The 21,995-nt window shown below is 44.0% G+C and overlaps 1 protein-coding gene across 2 annotated transcripts; it reads right to left on the reverse strand.

The window, feature by feature from the left end:
- Positions 1 to 152: 152 nt before the first annotated feature.
- Positions 153 to 12,412, reverse strand: CCDC174 (coiled-coil domain containing 174). 2 transcript variants are annotated; one of them, XM_086470164.1, is made up of 13 exons: positions 12,343 to 12,412; positions 10,661 to 10,765; positions 9,667 to 9,767; positions 8,685 to 8,743; positions 7,428 to 7,608; positions 5,386 to 5,483; positions 4,100 to 4,105; positions 3,807 to 3,938; positions 3,620 to 3,714; positions 3,232 to 3,379; positions 2,044 to 2,169; positions 994 to 1,217; positions 153 to 381 (listed from the first exon to the last, which is right to left on the reverse strand). In XM_086470164.1, the coding sequence occupies exons 1-13, from the start codon at positions 12,382 to 12,384 to the stop codon at positions 298 to 300; spliced, it is 1,401 nt and encodes a 466-aa protein (XP_086326290.1). In that variant the 5' UTR covers positions 12,385 to 12,412; the 3' UTR covers positions 153 to 297. The 2 variants fall into 2 exon arrangements, with proteins under 2 accessions (XP_086326290.1, XP_086326289.1); XM_086470163.1 differs by lacking the exon at positions 4,100 to 4,105 and having other exon boundaries at positions 153 to 1,217; positions 2,044 to 2,178; positions 3,807 to 3,943; positions 5,388 to 5,483.
- Between the last annotated feature and the right edge of the window lie 9,583 nt (positions 12,413 to 21,995).

Genomic DNA, 21,995 nt, shown 5'->3' on the forward strand with positions numbered 1-21,995 from the left:
ATTAGTTCAGGTGTAAGTGGCAAAGAGTTACAATGAAAAATGTACTAAACTAAATAAGTACTGCCAAGGAAAAAAACCCACATAATTTTAATAAAGCGGGGGGGGGGGGGGGGGGGGTAAGGAACCAACAGGGCAAAAGTACAGCCATGATGTAAAATCTTAGGTCCCCAGGAGATTTATTTTGATCTACTTACAGAAACTTATTTTTCCCAGATGTGGGAGAATAATATTCTTGCCGAGAAGATAATTCTATTTCAGTTCTTTAAATCACAATTCTTGCTTATCTTTTCACTCAGTTCAAGTCACTTGTCTGTAATAAGACAGCATATCATCTAAACTTTGGTAAAGTGGTTCCTGACTTTGAGTGTCACTGCTGTCGCTCTGCGCCGCCGGCGGCACACCTCGGGTGCTGCAACCACAGGCCTGCATGCCTGGTGGTGGCACATCTTGGGCACCACAGCCACAGGCCTCTGTGCCCGGCGGCACATCCTGGGCGCTGCAGCCACAGGCCTGCATGCTTGGTGGTGGCACATCTTGGGTGCCGCAGCCACAGGCCTCCGTGCCCGGTGGCACATCTTGGGCGCCGCAGCCACAGGCCTGCATGCCCGGTGGCACACCTTGGGCGCCGCAGCCGTAAGCCTGCATTGGAAACGGCACATCGTGAGGGCTGTAGCCGTAAGCCTGCATTGGTGGCAGCATGCCCTGAGCGCCGTAGCCGTAAGCCTGCATGGGAAACGGCACATCATGAGTGCTGTAGCCATAAGCCTGCATCGATGACAGCACGTCTGGAGAGCCATAGCCGTACGCCTGCACCGACGGCGGCACACCTCGAGCACCATAGCCGTACGCCTGTGCTGATGGCAGCATATCCTCATCATCGCTGCTGTCATCCTCCGATGATGATGCCACATCTTGATTGTCACGGCCGCAGGCCTCTGTTGATGCTGACTCATTCTGAACATTGCTGTTGTAAGCCTGCACTGATGGTGGCACATCTCCAGTGCTGCTGCCGTTGGCCTGCATTGATGGCATCTGTTGGTTTTGTGCCGTCTCCGTTTCCAGTTTTTCAGAGGAGGTTTCAGGACTGTTCAAATTCTGACTTCTGTAATTATCATCTTTCTTCTGTCCCACAAAGTAATCAGAAGGTGGTGCAAATTCTGGATCTCGCTCATCTCTGAGTTCTTCCTGTTTCTTTGACCATTGTCCAAACATCAGTTCTGTCAGAAACAGGAAAAATGGTAGATTGAATTTAGATTTCAGGGTCTGAAGATCAGTCAGAAAGGAGGGAAAACAAATTGGCAAACAGAGATGCAGCTGTGTAAAGCCGTTTGAAGTTACTTTTCCACCTAGTACTAGAAGGCTGGCTAAGCTGACAGTCCACTTTCTTTACAGAGCAGGAAGGAAAGCATTGAGCATTAAAGATAATGACCATCCTCTGCATAACATCCTAATCACTTTAAGATCCTTTAACAATGTGGTCATTGGTTATGAAAAACAACTAGTTAGGGGTGAATCAAAATCCAAACCCATCAAAGCATTAAGAGCTTCGTTATTAGCAGACGAAGATGATGAGATTATCTGTAGTGGGCACAGGAGAAAACCAGGAACTTATTTCAACAGAAGTGGTAGATACTCTAGTTACTATGACAGCTGCTGATTTCTGACTAAAAATAGTTCTGAAGTACTGCAGTGGAATGACAGCTCAAGATCACCACACTTAAAAAGACATCCCCAAAACCAACTCCAAAGACGTTCCCCAAACCTACTCTCTAAAACCAGTAAATTTCTTTTCAGTATTCATTTCTACACAGACTTCTGTAAGAAATGAAGTAGAAAATTTTGATACAGAAGGGGACGTTAGAGCAGCTAGTGGCACTAAGGCACGCCTTGTCAATCCAGCTGCACTGGACACTAGAGAGTCATCAATACAAAGGGAGAAAGTATTTCATTGCTTCTGTCTTACCATACTTTGTCACAAAACAGACATGAAAATAGCAGCGTGCACACTGATTCCCAACAACGTTTCTGAATCTATTTCCTTACCTTTGCCTTTATCCCACTCTCGGACATAAGGCACGCCAGGCTTTGTATCTCTTCTCTCCTGGATGACCACCTCTACCTTCCTACTTGCTGCAGTAACTCTCGGAGCTTCCGGTTCGTCAGTAACACCTTTCAACTCTATGTTACAGAAAGAGAGAGTAGTTTTTGTTAGTAACAGGATAAAAATCTATATGAACTTCATAGGAGGAATAGAAAGCCAGAACTATCTGCATTTAAAGAGCTCATACTAGTTATCTAATTTCATTCTAATAATGAAATGCATCTAAGTGGGGAGGTGATTTTTTTTTTTTTAATTACTGCGTATTAGTTGAGAAAAGATAATGGGTAAGCCAGATAATCAGGAAGCATATCTGCCAAGAGACACTTCATTAGCTTTCTCGTTGTATCAAAAAGACTGCTGAAAATTTATTGCCTAATAACCCAAAAAGGAATGTGCCGAGTGTTATACTGAAGTTACAAAAACAGGTAAAAATGAGAGTGTTAGATGTTATCTCCATTTCATTTACTGGAGAAAACAATTTGCATTCTTATTCCTCTGAACAACAGGAATAGCAGTGGCACATTAATGTTCTTCATTTCCAGAACACTTCACAGTTAATCACTTGCATAGAATTCTGACACAGTGAAATATTGGCTACCTTTCACAGCAGGAGACAGACAGTACAAGTGCCTAGTAGTGTCGTAAGGCAGACAGCACAGAGATGGGACTGAAACACAAATTCAACATCCTAAATCCTGAAGTCAGCTGTACGCCAAATGTACAGACTGCACTGAAACTGTAGGAGTGTCTATTCTATGATATCAAAATTAACTTGTTACTACTTTTTATTCTACCTCATCTTAAAAATAGAAAAAAGCCAGTAAAATTTCAGCAGCTCTAACCTCGACCTGCATAATTAACCCACATAATTCCTGCTGTCAGGTGTGAATCAAAAAAAGGCTAAAATCAACGTATCACATTTCTACCTGCATTATTAAGCTATTTCTAGCACGATTTTATATCTACACACAGTTATATGAACTCTCACTATCCTAGCAGCTATACTAATTGTATATACAGAATACATAATACCAATATACTGAACGTCCAAACCTAAATCAGAGTATGCCTGTCCATCAATCAAGTACAAGATAAAATAGCAAGCATTTAACTTAAAAGGCAGATCATACCTCCTTTCTCCAATTTTTCTGCCTCTTCTTCTAATCCAGCTTCCCTTAATTTCTTAACCTTCCGTGCTCGAAGTTTAGACAGCCTTGCATCCAGAGCTGCCTTCCTTTTTTCTTTTAACTGTTCACGTTTAGTTCTCTGATCAAGCGTCTTAACAACAAAGAAAAACATCAATTAATCTTGCTTTGTTATTATAATCAACTATGCATCTTCCTTCACTAAGCAACTAAAAGCAATCCTTATCAAGTACCATGTTTCAGCAGGGAAAAAGAGGCCAAATTTTTGTGGAGTCTGCTGCAGGCATCACCTAGTGTAAAACTTACACAACAAAACAGTGACCACTGGCACTAGGATGCCCTTCATTCCCTAACTTGCTCTTTAAACTCATACCTGCTCTCTTAGCATATCCAGTGTTGCCCGTTGTTTATTCCTAAGTTCTTTGTCACGAGAAAAGGCAAAGTAACCAACACCAAGCTGTCTGGCCTCTGAAAAGATGAAGAAAATAAATAAATTTAAGTTACACTCACTAATCTCTTTGGTGATACAAAGATAAGTGATATGAAGTATGGAAGTGTACCATTTTCTCGAATGTCCTCATAATGTATGGGTCCCATGGGTTTTCTGAGGGCTTCTTCTTCTTCTTTTTCCCACTGCTGCCTCTGAAGTTCTCTTCTCATGTCTTCAGATAACAGAGTATTCCCATCAGGACCTTGTCTAATTAAAAAAAACCCAAACAAAACAGTTAGGGATTACAGAGCAGAACTTAGCAGTTTTATGGTATCAAATAGTGAAAGTATGACTCGGTCTGATCCCCTACTGCAGTTTTTACAAAACACAGATCATTGTAAGCACCATGCAGTGATGCAACACTGATGACTACGGTACACGAAGACAGAAATACAAAACCAGCTCTGAAACAGGGTACTAGTAGAACACGTTATTAAAAGACTCAAACAAAATCATATCCTTTCTCAGAAGCTTTATGAAATCATCATCAAATCACAGAATGGAAGATGAAACAATCACTTTTTTTTTTTTACATCTGTTGGGATTCTTGCAATCACATACAGAAACATTTCAGATTTAACACAAGAAAATGAGAGGTATTTGAAATAACAAAAAGCTAGCCATTACTTTACCCTAGAAGTCCATGCTAAATATTAGTACCCAATATGGGAAATATTTTTATTTTCCCAAGAGAAGCAGAAGGACCTTTTTCTTTCATTGTCTAGTTAAAGCTGTTTTTGCTGAGCCACTGTCACCCATATCAATGCAGACTGCAATTTCAAAGCACTCATGTTCTCCATCTTACGTTTAAAACACAGAGAACACACTCCTGAGTTGTTAGCGTGAAAGAATTTTCACTTCAGCAACAGTAAGGGCTCAGCTGAGGTGCCTTTAGATTACTTTCTGAAAACAATTCTCAGTGCTGCCATAATAATTTTAACAGAAGAACTGTTAAACAGCTGTTTTTACAGAAGAGCAAAGCCAAATGGAGATCTAACAAATTTACTTTGAATGTCATGATGAATTTGGGATGACTAAAAGACTATAATCAGTTTCAGGTTAAACAGAATCAGGAATCGCTTCTCCAGCATTTTCTGGAAGGTATAATAAAATACAATTTCCATACAAGGACCACAATTTTAAAAGATGCATCAAATACCTGAGATATTGCTAAGCAAATTTATTAGAACTTTTCTCTGCAAATGATGCTCTGTAAGTGATGTTTTAGATTTAGTCAGTGTTTACATCAAACAGTGTCCCTTAGTAGTTTATAAAAAAATTCATTTGGGCTTTTATTTGATATCCATGGTCGCCATTCTGTTGCAATTTAAAACCAATACACCAGCCATGTATTTCAAATGGTCAGCTGCCAAGGTGAAATAAAATAGAAGCCTTGGAATACTATCTGAAGTTATAACAGAAAGTTTTGATAAAATCACAGTCATGCACAATTGCTCTGCTGCTGCTCTGCCTATTTTTTAATGCACAATGTTGCAACCGGCAGAAGTTTGCTAAAGTAAATCTAGAGAAAGCAGAGGCATCAATTCTGGATTGAGAATGGGGTAATAAAGCACAGCCTCTCTTCCTTCACATTAAAAGTATATATGTTAAAAACTGCAACGAACATGCACTTTGATTAGAGAAACCACACCTTTTCCCCTGAAGTTCCTGATCCATTTTAAGTAGACTTGGCAAATCCTTCTTCATACAGCGTCTAGATCGGCCCAAGAAATCAACATAATCAACCCTGTAATGAAAACAAAGGAAATTTGATGCAGAACTTCTACTTGCAGATTTACAGAGCACTTCACCAGAAGACAGCAGCAGTGACACTTTCCAAAGAGGGTTCATCACCTCTCGGTCTCCACGTGTGGCAGTTGCTTCTACCTTTCAATTAACAGACTCGCAGGTTAAGAGGACACATTCCGAACAGGGCACAGGACAGTTTTACCCCAGGCATTTACTCAGCCTCCCTTTGAGCCGGCTGTTTGCCTTGTCAACAAGATGGTGTAAAAAAATGTTCAAAATTTACAATGCCATGTTGTTTTCACACCAAAATAAAACTGAGCCTACTACTTGCTTCCCACAGTGAAAATAATGAAGCGGCATTGACTTCTTGCAGATATGAAATTGCTACAATATATTTCAATTATCAGTCTAAAGCTCATTTAGAATAGGCTGATAGCATGCATTCAACTCGCACAACAAAGGCTGACTAAAATGCCAGCAAAATGCTCCTTTGAAGCACATATTGTGCTTCTTATTCAATTCTTTTTAGTACCGTACACTTAATTTACCATTTTTGAAAAAGCTGTTAAGAGCTATACTTATTGTCCTGTAATGCTAGAAAGTTCTTTAGCATCAAGCTGCCTCAATTATTCCATTCATAAGAATTAATATTACATCTGGAAAAGTATGACTGTCAATTTAGTTCCCAACCCCCAAACTTTTAAAGATCTGTACTTTTACTAAGTTAAGTCTTTTACATAATTTCTAAGGATATCCACAGCTTAGTATATACTCAGAGCTCTTAGGTTTTTATTGTAACGTAACATCAGTGGGAAAAAAAAGCCTGCATTCTCTATAGCAGAGATGTAACTACAGCTGCAGAATAAATAGCATTAAGCGAGCGAGCACCCAAATATCCTCATTAGGATATGGCCTCACTGAGACGGACAATATATTAATAACAATACATGTGACTGAAGAGAGAGGTAGGCAATGACAGAAAAGCACCATGTGAATGGTAAAATGTATCAGTTTAAATTTCTGATACTTTATGGTGATGAGAGCACAAGGTAGTCTGAGCCCATTGCTCCATCACTGACAGTTTCATCTTGAATTTCAGTAGTAATGGGTACATCTGCCTTTCCAACCTAGCAGTCTTCCGGTGCTCTGCTGGATTCATTCTGAAACATTACATTGCAAACCTTATCTTCACCTAATAAACCAGAGAATAAGGGTGCGCTTTTTCATATCAGTTACCAGTGTTTTAAACTGATTACCAGACGTAAAATCTCTGTTCTGTAAGCATTTCAAACAAATGAGCAAGGAAAATGTTTAGTCAGACTGGTTTCATAATTATTCCTAATGTTTTAAATGAAAAACTAGTAGTTACTCGGAATGTCGCAGAAAATCATCACAGACTATTTGCCATGCCACAGTCCACTAGGGAAAGAAATGCTGGAAAATGGTGCTCTTTTTCCAAGCAAAGTTTCTCTCCTTTAAGAGGAGGTCACACAATGAAACGCAACTGCTCATTTTCTAAGTCACATGCAATTAGAGAAGGGAAGGTGGACACACTAAAACCCCCAAGTTTTGCTAAATTACATTTCAATTCAAAACATCATGGCATAAAATTGTATCAACACTGCGATCAGAACTCCCATAAAGCAAGCAAGAAAATAAGAGAGGGTATTACAATGGCTCACTTATAGTACATTTCCCTGATATTTCTCAAAATCCTGGGTGTAGGTTCTATTGCAGTGTTACCTACATGGAAAGGAACATGAAGGACTGTCTTCTGAGACATGAAATGAAGGAATGTTACCACCTCTTCTCAATGTGCAGTACTAACAAAAAAAATAAAAAAGATGCCACTCCATATACTTTGGAGAGTAAAATTATTTTCTCATGCAATTGTGAAGAAACAGATCGGTCAGGACAGCTTAGCCCGATCAGTAGTACCAACCATTCTTCATCTGGGTCCTCAGGCGGTGGTACTTCCATTTCAGGTTCGGTTTCCTCATCATCTGTCTCTTTTTCTGAAGTCTTTCTAGCAGCTTCGCTCTGGTACAGTTCCTGTACTTCGTGCTGTTTGTCTATGATCTTCTGAGTGAAATCCACTAGGTACAAATCCTCAGTTTCTTCATCTAAGGCAGAAAATCGATTCTTAGAGAACAGCCATGAAAAGAACACAAGTGAGCACAAAATCAATACAAAATAGCCACAATCAGCTTTTCAGCTGCCAGCAACACCCCTGACCACGCTATGGGGGAATACTTAAATCTCATTCAGTGCCAAACAAACTTGGAGCTATAATTTGGCTCCACAGTGACAACGTCTATTTCTGAACAGAAGCTTTAGGGTATTTTAGAGCAATTAATTGTCTGTGTACAATACAGAAAAGGTTGCAGTCTTTGCACTAAAATATTCTCTGCTCAGTAATATTTCAGCAGTGTACGGTTTGTTATGTAACAGCTCAAATACTTTTTTGATGCTTAACATTTGCTGTGTTGGCAGCAGTTAAGCAGTCACTAGAGTACTCTTGAGAAAAGTGGTGGGGTCATGGGGGCAAAGATGTAAAGAAAACATTAGAGATTAATCGCAAGGAGATTTGGATTCTATTTTAATAATTACTTCTTGCAAGGGACTGAATGAGTGAGAGAAGAAAGAGACAGATTAGAATTCTTGAACCCTATTAGCTGCATGACTGGCACTCACATATGGACCAGCCAGACCCCTTCCTGCTCCACTTATCTTCATAAAGCTCAAAGAATCAGAATGCAGGACAGAACATCAGCCATGCAATCAAAAGACTGCATAATGGAGAATAAAATAATTTTCTTATTCTAAGATTCTGTACTGAAAAACCAGAATATATTCCACCCACTTAATGAATGAGTGAGTGAAACAAGCCAACAGTGCTTTACTAGGACTGTCCTTCAAAAAGTAATTTTATTTTCTCTAGTATCTACATTTTTCTCTCTTTCAAAGCAGAATAACTCACGTCAATCACTTTGTATAATAACTCCAAATGATATTTCCCATGTAAGAAGATAAGCAGTGAATTCGTAGTGTAGCTGCTGTAAATCACCAGACAGACAGTCAGAAATAAGGGTAAACTTTAGTTTTAGGGTGAACTTTACAAACAAATGTATCATACACACACATATATACATACTATATATACATAAAATAAATACTAATTTAGACTAGTTTTGTTCACCTGGGAAGTCGCCCTTTGTCATTTTCTCATACAGCTTTGCTTTCTCTTCTAGTTTCTTCCTGAAAAAGAAAAAAAAAAAACCACAACATTGCAATCCCACCAATTCCAAACACTGTTCAAAATGACCAATTTAGCCTTAGATAAATGGAACAGGAAAGTACCAGGAGTGCCTGCCATGCTTACTAGAAGCTAACTTATGCCTGATTTTGGTTCTGAACCTTAACTGACGTTTCTGGAGATATACAGATATCCAGTCCCAGAATTTATACTGAAAATAATTTTAGTGAAGTTTCAGAATTAATCTTAAGTGTAATTTGTCAAGTAGGCAGGAACATGACATAACAAGTATTCCACCTCTATCTAACTACTACGGTCTGTCAGATAAACACGGGAAGCTAGAGCACTATTTGCAGGTATGAGATACTGAAATACTGTTTTACAGGAGAAAAAGAAAAAAAGAAAGATAACACGGAGTTACACTTAATCTTAGAAACTGAAGATAAAACCTTTCTGGAATGGCAGAAGACAATTCTGAAGAGCAAGGAACTACTTACAGAAAAACAGCAAATGGCTTATAAATTGCATTTTCAACGTATACCTTATTGTACAATTAACCTGGCTAGAAGATGAGATAAATCTTGCAAAAAGTAAGCCATTTCCTGTCAAGTCAAAGAAACTTTCTACTCTGCTGTAGAATTCTGATGTATCGCTGCCCTGGCTTTTCATTCTAAAGGCACCTTTCAAAAACCCGTAACCTGACATAATCAGACAACTATGGTAAGGTCAGGGCAGGTGTCCCAGAGCAAGAGATAGCTGGGATGCAGTTTGAACATTACTGGTAAAGAGCATGGCATTGATGCTGGTCTTACTGGTTGGTCTAAGGCAAACTGCTGGTCCAAAACGTGCATAACTTGCTTTATGTGCTTTCCACTGAAAAACAAGTTCTCCAAAGCATTCCTTTCTCCCAGAGCCTGAGAGTTACCTTGATTTATCTAATATATGCTCCTCTTCTGTCTTCTGCTCAACATCTTTCTCTGCTCGATTTGCAACTCCTGTGTTTTGCTTGCTCCAGATGCTTGGTTTCTGGGGGGTACAATTTTGTAACAACAAAGAAAGAAAGAAAGAAAAATACTGGAGCGGTAATGATTAAAAAATATTTCAACTCCATAATGCAAACTTCGCAAATCAGTCATGAAAGACTTTGTAAATAATACCCTAAACATGTTTGACTTAAGACTGTACCTGCTGTGCTGTAGGATGCAGCAGGTTATGTCCTAAAATTACACAGATGCAGTATGATATAATAGTTAGGGACAGGCTGAGAAGCCAATTAAAAAAAAAGGCAAAGGCACTCAGAAATCAGACAAAACCTATTTGGCACAGATGTTAAGGTGAAAAAAATTAATAAGAACAATCTTGCTGATTACTACAGTAATAACAAAACCATGAGTTGTTTCTGTTACCTTAATTTTAGGTACAAAACACAATCAGTTTGCCCGTTTACAGCATAAGACTGTAAATGCTTCGTACATGGCAGCAATACTGTCTTCTACTACTGGAAAGGTACAGAATGAAGAGAAGGAGTAAAACACGAGAGATAATGGTGTATTCCCTGTTACACACTGAGGAATGGATAGCAGAGCATTTATCAAGAGCAGCGTCTCATCCTCCATCCTTCAGAGAAGCATACAGAATCCTGGAGGAAAAAAAGAAACACCTTCTCCTATAGTTACAAAAGCTGCAGCTCCCTGGGGAATGAAGATTAAGTGGTGATTTAGATGGGCATAAGCATGAGATAAGTTTTCTGCTGTGCACAAGAATCTCACCAGGAAATTAAATTTAAAGAACATCCTCATCATGTAGATTTCACATTTGAATAGTAACACAGCTCTGAGTATTTATTTATTTAGATTTGAATATGAACTTCCTTACTTTGAGAAAGAATGACAAAAATGACAATCGAAAAATATTTCTACCTTATTAGAAGTTTTGGGCTTTGCAAAGATGCCAGCATCTTTCAACAGCTTTTCTTTCTTGAATTGTTCTTGCTTTCGGAAGAGTTCTGCTTTGAGATCTACCAGCTACATTGACAGAAAATAACCAAATAAATAACCAAGACATATCACATGCACATAGGTCAGTTACTGTGATAAAGTAATAACTGTATTTCTGTTAAAAGAATCTGGCATTTACAGTTATTAGAGCACTTGATTGCATTTTTATGTGGAACTTTGAAGCACTGATCCAATCACAAATATCACTCTTAAGTTTACAGCAAACAATATACAAAATCCACAGAATGCAAACTACGATTTGGGATTTAAAAAGACCTCCAAAATATCCTTGATCCTTTGATACATAATGGGGATAACAGAGACAACTCCATACAGATTTCACCAGCCTTGTGACGACAAACAGACAGAGAAGGACTAATGAAATAACATGCTTGAATTTGAAAAAGAAACTTCTAACCATCAGATAATGAATAAAATCCTGTCTCAGAAAGTAATTGATGTTTGCTTTCATAAAATAGATACACTTTCCCACTGTTTTATATATACTGTTTATATAGTTTTAGATTTTCTTGCTTGATTTTTTTTTTAAATTATTATTTAAATAGCCTTGCCATCTATGACCAACGCTCACCTCATCTTTTCTTGGGAAAGAGCACCAGCAAGCTATTATCTTGAAATTACATTAAAAAAACTAGTCTGGGTACTCCACCCTAAAGGCTACATTAAAGATGTACTCAACCCTGAAGGCTGCTTCAGAGACAAAAAATGCGGTACGGTAGTGGGGAAAAAAAAAAAAAAAAGAGGCTATTATGCCACTTTCCCTGCCAGTCCTACAGAGGAAAGCAGAAGCCTTTGTTATTAATTTTTGTCCCAAACACTGAAGCATTTGCTTTTCTGAACCCCTGTAACAAGGACAGAGTGTTGTAAATTAACCCTTTCCCCCCAGTGCTTAGAAGTGGTCATCCAAAAATTCAATATCAAACATTTCCTATGCAATAACCCCCAGTTTATATTAACTGTCTGCAAAAACGAAGCGTTGGGCAGCAGTCTCTTGTTCTCAGACTGCCAGAGAGCAGGGAGGAGCACGGAGGAACAGCTCCCCGCCACCCCTACGGGCCGGAGGTAAATTTGCCGAGCCACGGCCCTCCACCCGCTTCGAAAAACGGGGTAACACCCTCGCGTTTCCCTCTCATGCCCCGCGTTACCACCGCATCATGCCTGGGGGCAAATGCAGCCCCGACACTCGGACCGAGAACGCGGTACATGCGCTTGGCCCGGAAGGCGAAGGAGCTGAACCCCCCCCGACCCCCCAAACCCCAGAGGCGACCTCCGAACGTGGGTCGCACGGCGTCACAACGCGCCCCTTCGCATCAGCATCCGCTCGGGCGGCCGGGGTTACGGCGAGGGGACGGCAGACACCACCCCGGTGTAGCGTTTGCCATGGAAACGGCTCGCACTGCCGCGGCCCCGGGCCCGAGCCCCGCGGCCTGCGCCGGCCGGGCCCGCCTGCGGGAGCCCCGCGGCTGCGGCAACGGGGCAGGCCTAGCCCCCTCACACCCCTATAACCGCAGACAGGCCCTCCCGGGGAGGCGGAGGGGGGTTCTTCTACTTCCTCCCGGCCGCGGCCAGGTTCCCCCACTCACCGAGGAGGCCGCCACGTCCAGCGGCTTCTTCCTCCGGTCCATGGCGGCCTCCGCTCCTCCGGCAACCCCCTCAGCCGGCCGCCTCCTTCCCCGCTTTGCGGCCTTACCGTAAAGCGCAGCGACAGCGAGGCGCTATTGCGACAGCGCGGGTGAGGGCAGGCGGGCCCTTCCCCGCCGCCATGTTGGGGAGGGCAGGCGGGGAAGGGCGGGGCGCGGCGGTGCCGTTGGCTCCGTGTCGCGGCCTCGGTTGGCCTGGGGCCGGCTGCGGTGGCAGCCCCTGCCTGCCTCCCCGCCTCTGGCTGTGGGCGCAGGGCAGCCTGCGAGCAGGCCTTGCTCAGCCCCATGTGGCTCGGTGGTGGCTGAAGCTCTGCCAGGCTGTGGCTGCCCCGGCTGTGCCCCAGCTGCGTGTGAAAAGGAGGGTTCCTGGCCAGGTTCTTCAGATCCCCCCTTGGAAATGGCCGTGCGTGGCCTGGGGACTGGAGCTGCTGCTGCCAGCGAGGGTGGGGTGCTCTGGGGCTGCTGGGCTGGAGACGGCTGCTGTGGCCAGAAATGAAATGGGGCTTGGCAGGCATGCAGGCCAGCCCAGAGCTAGGTTTGGAGAGAAATGAAGTATGGGGCTGAAATTTGGTATCAACAGAAGAAAAAAATCTCTGTCCTGGCTTTGTGGATAGATGAGTGCTAGGGAGAGGAGTCCTGAAATGCTGCCTGGAGCAGGAGACAGCCATATCCTTCAACACTAGTCTGGGTTTAGCCCTGTGACCATTGCCCTCTGGGCTGCTTTGTTTAAGGTGTGTGTTTGGGATGAAGTGCTGTGGCTGCCCTGTCCTTGGTCCTCTGCCTGTGCTGAGGGAGGTGGGAGTTGATGAGCCATGGCTTTGCAGGACTGACGAGTGTGGTCCATAATACGCAAATACAAACCCACCTATATGCACTGGAGCCAGCTCTGTAATGCCAGAGATGAGCACAGGTGGCCCTTGGGGAGCACGGTTCAGTGTTATACAGGGTAGCTCACTGCATCCTTTATCATCCCCATGAAGAAAAAGGACTGTCAGATAGGTTTTAAATCAAAGTGATTCTGAAGATCATAATTATCTGGAGTTGCAAGAGGAAGCTGACTTTGACCTGTATTTATTAAAGTGGAAAACCATAAGGTGTTCTGGTCTTGTTGCTTGGCAATGTGACAGCTGATAGAAGCATCAGATACAGTTCTTTTGATTTATGAAATGTACAGCTTTTGTGTTTGGGAAGCTGGGTCGGGCCCATATTTAAATTGTTTATGGACACGGAATTGCAAACCTGGCAGAGGAACTCGGTTACTTGTTAGCTACACCGGTATTCCAGGGAGTGTGAAGTGTGCAATTCAGAAAGAGCAATTTGTGTCCTAGTAAAGCTGTCTTGCTTTTGGCTTTTTAAAAGGAGAAATGAAAATGGTGGCAGACAACAGATACAGAAAAGTACAGGTCATATTAGAGCCATAAGGTTTACTATTTTAATCTGCAGTGGAAGAAGAGAAATGAGCATTACTGAAAAATAGGACAAAGGAATGAAAACATCTGTGCTGTTCTAATTAAATCTCACTTCAACAAATCATGCATTGTTGCCTATTCAAAACACACCTAGCAATAACACTGATAAACCAGACCAAACACAGGCCTAGGGTTGATTCTGACTTAGTAATTCCCACCTTATTTTGGGAGGCAGTGTCGGTGTGAAGGCATGTTTTCCCCCTGGAGTGCATTAATTCTTCTCTACACTGCTCATATTCTACATGACAGAGAGAGGACTCACTTGCTCACCTGTCAGGGTTTCCAGTGCTATAGGTGCTGAGAACTTTCAGGAGCTCAGGAGTATTTTTTATCTTGAGTTTCTCATAACATGAAGTGTTCCTGAAGAGCGGATAGTCAAATTCGGTCCTGGATACCTCCTTGTAACTGCAGGTGCAAAAACACTTCAAGAAATCTTGGTCTCTTGAAAACTTGCCCTCTGGTATATAGTGGCCGCTGGCTAAGCTTAGTGTCTGAGGCTCTGGGGTAGAAACCCTACATGACCGGTTTTAGGAAGTAACACTGAATAGCGCCATAGGTACTTCAGTGCTTCTTTATATTTTCTGACTGAAATGTAAAATGTTACAAATGCTGAGTCTATTCAGGCTACTACTCTGGAAGCCTCATTTTCACCTGTCTGTCATCTCTCTCCTTCAGATGCCTGAAACTAGACCTTTGCTTGCAGGATTCCTCATCCCTTGGCACTGTCTAAGCCCCTGCTTGCAGCTCCTTACTGCGTTCTGTTCTTGCTGCATTTGCCCCCTATGACCTGCCTTTATCTCTTAGCAAATGGTTTGCCACACCATCCTGATTTCAATTCCTGGTAGCACTTTTCTTCTTTACAAGCAAACCAACACTCTCTTGTAATGTTAGAAGCATGTTCTCGTTTTCCACATTTCCAAACCTGTTTTTTTTTTCTTGTTCTCTCTCCTTTCAGCATTCTCTGGTTTTGTGTTTACCTGTCCAATCCATGCTGGAGCAGTATTCTTTCTGCTTTGGGTGTTGCATAAAACAGCTCAATATCATCTCAGCAGCCCTGTATGTATCAGGTGTTACTTGGATAGCCTTAGGGCTTATGTGAAGACAGAAAGAGGCCCTGGAGGTGTCAGCAGCTCTCTTAAAATGTTCCTTTCTGGCTGAGGATGAGATGCATGACCAGGGCTGTAAGGAGAAGCTGTGCTACTGAGTGGTTACATGACAGGATGTGGAAAAAGGAATTAATCTTAGAAATTGCAAGCTAGCTCGTGTTGCTGCTGTGAGCAAGGATTGCAGAGCTGGCACTTCTGTGCTTGCAAGAAACAGGGTAGCAAAGGTCTGGCTAGACAAGCCTGAGTTGGGAACGAGTCAGTCAGTGTCATTGATGCTGTATGTAACCGGACTTGTGCTATAAGATAGCCTTTAGCTTGCGTTCTCTCTCAGTTAACATCAGCAGGACCAGCAGGCAGTGACAAAAGCAGACCTGGACAGAGGGGAGCACCAGCTCGCTGGAGCCGCAGGGTTGCTCTGTGTGCTGTCGTGCTCCCCTAGGTGTGGGATTTGGCACTGGAGCATGCACCCAGACAGATGGCTTGCGGAGCACTTTGTAAACGTCAGCTCAGTAGTCTGTCTTGTATTTACAGTCTAAAGACTGACAAGCTCTCACATAGATGGTTCCCTCAAAAAGGCTCAATGTCAACTCTAACCTGTGGAAGGCTGTTCTGGCCTTTTTTCTTTTCTTTTTTTTTTTTTTTTTTAATCCAGCCCACAGGCATTCATAAAATGCCAATGCGGGGGGGGGGGGGGGGGGAGCTGGAATAAGAAGATTTCCAAGTTGTGAAGGAAAATCAGCTTAACTTAAAGAAATGAGGTGAGAAAGGGGAGGAATCTATCTTTGTGTGCATAGTACAGACTCAGTGTGGCTGTGCTATGCTTATTTCTTGTTGGGAATCTGTGAAAGCTGTATAAACTACCATGTCTGATCTCAGACTGCTGATAGCCCTGAATTCCTGGGGAATAATTGATTCAGCACTTCTCATTAGTATGCTGCTCATTTTAGCATGAGGCCTAATTGTGTTTACTTCCACAAAGCTGCACCAACACAAAAAACTTATTATTTTTGAGAAAGATGGGGGATTGCAGTGGATTGTTCTAAGGGGATTTTGTATGAAATGGTGGCATCTCAGCATCTTCTAAGATTTGTGAGAGGTACTGCACAAACTCAAATTAATCAGTTGAAAGCTTCGGTGTGGACTTTTCCTACACCGCCTCTACCAAAACTAGACTTACAGGAGCCCAAAACCAAATTATATTGATGTTTGGGGGATTTGCTGTTCTGAAACTGATTCTCTTATCACAGACACTAAGTTCTCATCCTACCCTAAGGATCTGGTGTTCTAGCTTACTTTCTACATCTTGGCTTTAAGATCAAATAAAGCTGTGGGCAAATAACAGCTGGACATTTTATGAGATAAGCCTTGATGGTAGGGCACTGTGTCCTCACACACTTTTATAGCCATTTAACGTAAGGCAACTTATCCATGTTTCTCTGAGGGATGGAGAAATTCCTTCTGGTTTTCTTTTTTTTCCTTTTTTTCAGGCTCTTAATCTCAGAAGTTATCATATGAGGAAATTTCTGCTACGTCAACAAATAAATTTTTAAAACAGGGCAAGAATTTATTTGCTTTCTGTAATTCACATATTCTTGGTTGCATAGAATATTAGTTTGTTGAATTTGTTAAAGACTTGGTGTGTATGAGGCCACAAGCAAAACTGATTGCAAACTAATTCTTGTAACATGAGAGATCCAGAAGTGTTTCTTTCCTTCGTAGCAAATGTCGCGGGTTGAGGCTGGACCGGCCACTAACAAATGATAGATGTTCTCTATTAACCCCTCTCCCCTCCCGAAAGGGAAAAGGAGAGAGAGAACAAGGGAGAGAGACCTTACGGTTTGGAAAAGAAAACAGCTTTAATGGAACAATAACAATAAAAGAAAAGATAAGAATAAGGGAATAATGAAATATATACAATATCTACAAATATATACAAATAGATACAACACCAATACCGAACCCAACCCCCTCCACCCTGATGATGATACGTCACCACCGACACTGCAGGGCTGGCACTGGGGCAATCCCAGGCTGGACTTGGCAGCAGACAGGGACGGGATGCAGGAGCTGGACTCAAGCACTGGATTCAGGGATGCATGGATTGGGATCAACAACAGAAGAACAGACAGAGTCCTCCTCGGATGTCGGCCATCGAAGAAGAGGGATTGACCCTTGTGATCTCTCAGCTTTATACTGAATATGATGCATATGGGATGGAATACGCTGTTCGTCAGTTTTGGGTCACCTATCCGGTTCGCTCCTCCCTGCAGATGCAACCTTTTTCGTGCTTGTGACCCTTTTCACTCCTGGCACCCCAACATGGAGTAAAAGATTTAGCAGTGACCTTGGTCACTATAAGAACAAGTATAAGCAAAGGCCTCTCTGAGTGCCATTCCTTGGTACAAATTATAAAGACCAGGCCTTATCACTGCTAGAAGCAGTCACTGTCTGGAAAAACATGCTGCTGTTTCAGAAAGTGCTGTTAGTTAGAGGAGACTTAACCGAAAAGTTAAAGCACTAAAACAGAATTAGTTCTGATTTACCCCAAACCAGGACAGCAAAGATTACCTCTCTTCCCAAGATAGAGTCACAGAATCATAGAATCACAGAATGGCTTGGGTTGGAAGGGACCTTAAAGAACATCTACTTCCAAGCCCCCTCCATGGGCAGGGACACCTTGCACCAGACCAGATTGCTCCAAGCCCCATCCAACCTGGCCTTGAACACTGCCGGGGAGGGGGCAGCCACAGCTTCTCTGGGCAACCTGTGCCAGTGTCTCTCCACCCTCACAGTGAAGAATTTCTTCCTTACCTCTAATCTAAATCAGCCCTCTTTCAGTTTGAAACTGCTACCCCTGGTCCTGTCACTACCCTCCCTGATGAAGAGTCCCTCCCCACCTTTCCTGCAAGCCCCCTTTAAGCACTGGCAGGCCGCTGTAAGGTCTCCCCGGAGCCTTCTCTTCTCCAGGCTGAACAACCCCAACTCTCTCAGCCTGTCCTCACAGGGGAGGCGCTCCAGCCCCCTGATCGTCTCCGTGGCCCTCCTTGGGACCCACTCGAGCAGGTCCATGTCCTTCTTCTGTGAGGGGCCCCAGAGTCAGACACAGCACTGCAGGTGGGGTCTCACCAGAGCAGAGTAGAAAGGCAGAATCCCCTCCCTCGACCTGCTGGCCACGCTGCTTTTGATGCAGCCCAGGATGCGATGGGCTTTCTGGGCCGCGAGCGCACGTTGCTGGCTCATATTTAGTTTGTCACCCACCAGCACCCCCAAGTCCTTCTCCTTGGGACTGCTCTCGATCCCCTCATTGCTCAGCCTGTGTCTGTGCTTGGGATTGCCCCGGCCCAGGTGCAGGACCTTGTGCTTGGCCTTGTTGAACTCCCTGAGGTTTGCACGGGCCCACCTCTCCAGCCTGTCAGGGTCCCTCTGGATGGCCTCCCTTCCCTTCAGTGTGACGACCGCACCACACAGCTTGGTGTCGTCAGCAACCTTGCTGAGGGTGCACTCAGTGCCACCGTCCTTGTCACTGGCAAAGATGCTAAACGGCACCGGTCTCCATACTGACCCCTGAGGGACACCACTTGTCGTCACTGGTCTCCACTCAGACATTGAGCCATTGACCGTGACAGCCAATTCCTCATCCACCAGGTGGTCCATCCATCAAATCCATGTCTCTCCCATGTAGAGACAGAGCTGTTGTGCAGGATGGTGTCAAATGCTTTGCACAAGTCCAGGTAGATGACATCAGTTGCACCTTCCCTTCTCCACCAAGGCTGTAACCCCATCGTAGAACCCCATAGGTCCCTTGTGATATCTCGGATCAAACACCCAGAATAAATAGTTTGGAAGTGCAAGGCTTATATTGTGCTTGTGCACAGGAGATGGCCTTTTCTATGCCACAGCCCCTTTGTGGAGACTCAGTGCCACCTGATGAGGAAAAAAAATGAGCTGGGTTTTTTTTGGGGTTTCTTTGTAAGCTTTGTGCCACTGGAGAGTGATGAGGACTCCTGGGAAGAGATGGGGGAGGACCTGATTTTTTTTTAGCATACAGAAGAAGTTGTGAGGGGTGCTCTCTGTTTACAGTTTACAGCTACTTGGGAGACAGAGCTAATCTGTAGTTGGCTGTGGCAGACAGTGGAGGTCACAGGACACATCCTGGAGATTCAGGTTGGCCATTAGAAAAACTTTTTACCACCGCTACTCGCCGTGTGCTGAGGGTGGAACAGTCCTGCACAGGTCACCAGAGATGGGATGAGCAGATCTCTGGAGGATTTCAGGAATCAGCTATGCAATCCCATAGCCTATGTGATCTCATACTGGTGATCACTCAGCTCCAAGTGGAATGCTGGCCTACAGGGATTCCAGAGGTCCCTTCACCAACATGTTTCCTCAGAGTGCATTACTGGAAGGGAGCTTGGTCTTTGAAGTGCCTCTCCATGCAGAGGACAAAAATTCCTGATCCTGAATGAGTGACAGAAAATAGTGGTGATGGTGTTACGTGCTAAGGTTAGTCCGCAGCAAGGTGAAGGAGCTTTTTGTAATCAGTTCTGGTTTGGCTGTTCAAGGACTCTCCGATCAATAAGCTGCTCTATGCCCGGGACATTCCTCGCTACAAGCAGATGGTGGAAAGGTAAGCAATGAATGTGAGGAGTCCTAGTTTAAGCAGTAAGAAGGAGGCGAGGAGGAACAAAGCGCTAATTGCCTGTGTACCACTGTGTAGGTATTATGCGGACATTCGTCAGACCATCTCTGCCAGTGACCAGGAGATGAACTCTGCCCTGGCTGAGCTATCACGGGTAAATAAAATTGTTTCAGAAGTCACCCCGGCCCCTCACTTGTGCCGCTAAGAGAAAGTTAGTGATGCAAGGATGAGGTACTCCAGCTGGGTGTGCAGTTCTGCCCAGACGTACTGACCGTTCCCAGGGGCTGCTCTGCTTTGTGGCACCACAAGACGGGCGAGGGTCTGCCCAGCTAGCACTGGAGAGAGAAGTGTAGTGAAGGATTCAGGGCAAGGAGTATGTGGGGGGGGCTTTTTGGGTGTGTTTTTCTTTTTTCCTTCTCTAGGAACTACTGGTGAATTCCCTTTCCTGTTGCTTTGTGCAACAGGCACGTTTGCTAATGAGTTGTGAGGACACAGAGTTTAGGAGAACAGTCGTTGGGTGTCTCACAGTTTTGTCGAACTTCCTCTTTTATTCAGAATTACTCAGGTGACCTCAATTCCCTGGTGGCTCTGCATGAATTGTACAAATACATCAATAAGTACTACGACCAGGTGAGTGTGTGTGTTTCCAGCAGGTATGAATATGGCCTTCTCCTTTTACTATCCAAACAAAACCCCCCAAAACTTAATAATTAAGAGCAGCCAGACTATTACTGTTTCATTGGCATGTGTCATAAGTTTGCTTTATTCTTATCCGAGAGGGAGGGAGGAAATCACAAAAAAGGCCTTATCTCTGACTTAGAGGCTGTTGGGATTTCGTGTACACTTCTGTTTTTTTTTACTCCGGTATCCAAATACTCTACCTTAAAAGGCAATGCAGCTCGTTCAGATTCATTTACTAAAGATACCATTGTCAGGTGAGAAGTGTAGCCTTCTCTTTGCACTATGAAGTTTATAAGTTATTAGGACAAATCTAGAATACTTATGTTGTGGTTAATTGGAGATTAATTACTCCATAGCCACTCTAGTCTCGAGGACACTGGATTCCAGCTTGGGTTCTCCACTGTGCGTGGCGTTGAGCTGGGTGACAGTGGTGTGTGCTGGAGAGAGGCTGCCAGTGAGCTCTGTCTCGTTGCAGATCATTACTGCCTTGGAGGAAGACCCAACAGCACAGAAGATGCAGCTCGGATATAGACTACAACAGATTGCAGCAGCCGTGGAGAATAAAGTCACAGATTTGTGACAGGCACAGACAGACTGCTCTCCCCTGGCTGAGCAGGGACAGTGCTCGTCCTGGCTATACACAGGGTGCCCTGCTGCCATTGGAACCAGACTCTCCAAGGAACCTGCGGGTGACGTGAACAGGGATGGCCAAGGCAATACAAAGTACAAGCGTCCTTGCATCTCAGAGAATATTTTTTTACAGGCTTTTCTTTTTAAAAGCAAAACAAACAAACAAAAGAACCAAACTTTGGTTTTCCTCTGGCAGACCGTCAGGGGGACCACACCGCTCCTTCCTACGGATGTTACGTGAACGTGCCAAGTTTCCACACAACAACGTCGTTGAAGAGCCTGGTGACAGCTCCCAGCCCTGTGTCTGTGGAGGCCTCGGCCTTGCACGGATGCCCTTGCCGGTGCTGCCAGACTCCCCTGCTGCAGCCGCTCGCTTCAGCGGGGACGCAGGAGGCTTCCCCCAGGCTGTGCTGACCTCTGTCCCCAGCCAGCGAGCACTCCTGCAGCATCCCGCCCGAGAAACCTCCTTGCAGCAACGTCCCCGCTGGTTCCGGACGTTGCATGTGGAAAGGAGAGCGTCCGACGGCAAAGGTCTCCTGCTCCCCAGTGTGCTGGTCTCTGACAGCTCGTGCGCTCGGATGTAACGTGCTCACCAGCATGCGCGCTTGCCCAGGGGACTGTTGGGTCCTTTCCCTCGGGACACATTCAGCATGTGAGGGTCGCTGCCTGGCTCGCCTCAGTCTCCTTTGACCCAGCTCGGGATCCGCCTTCCTGGTTCCTTGTGGTCCGAGGTTGCCCTGCTCTTTGGAAAAGCACAACAAATGCCTTGTGCCACTTCCCCTTCCTCTGGTCTCTGGCTGTTCTGCTGCTCTGAACTGGACTTGTAAATACCCTCAGGGGTAGGGGAGGTGATCCAGCCCCTTGATCATCTTCATGGCCTTCCTCTGGACCTGCTTGAGCAGGTCCATGTCTTTCTTGAGAAGACCAGTATATCTTTTTTTATATGTCCCAGCATATCTCTTTTTTTGTACTTACTTCTGTATATTTTCCTAAAGGCACCTGAAGCATATCCTAGGTTTTTATATTTTAGCATTTCATTTACAGAGGTGTTGAATTGCTGCAGCAAAACAA

The sequence above is a fragment of the Leptosomus discolor genome, chromosome 9 (genome assembly GCF_034619465.1).
Source record: "Leptosomus discolor isolate bLepDis1 chromosome 9, bLepDis1.hap2, whole genome shotgun sequence".
NCBI classification, from domain to species: domain Eukaryota; kingdom Metazoa; phylum Chordata; class Aves; order Leptosomiformes; family Leptosomidae; genus Leptosomus; species Leptosomus discolor.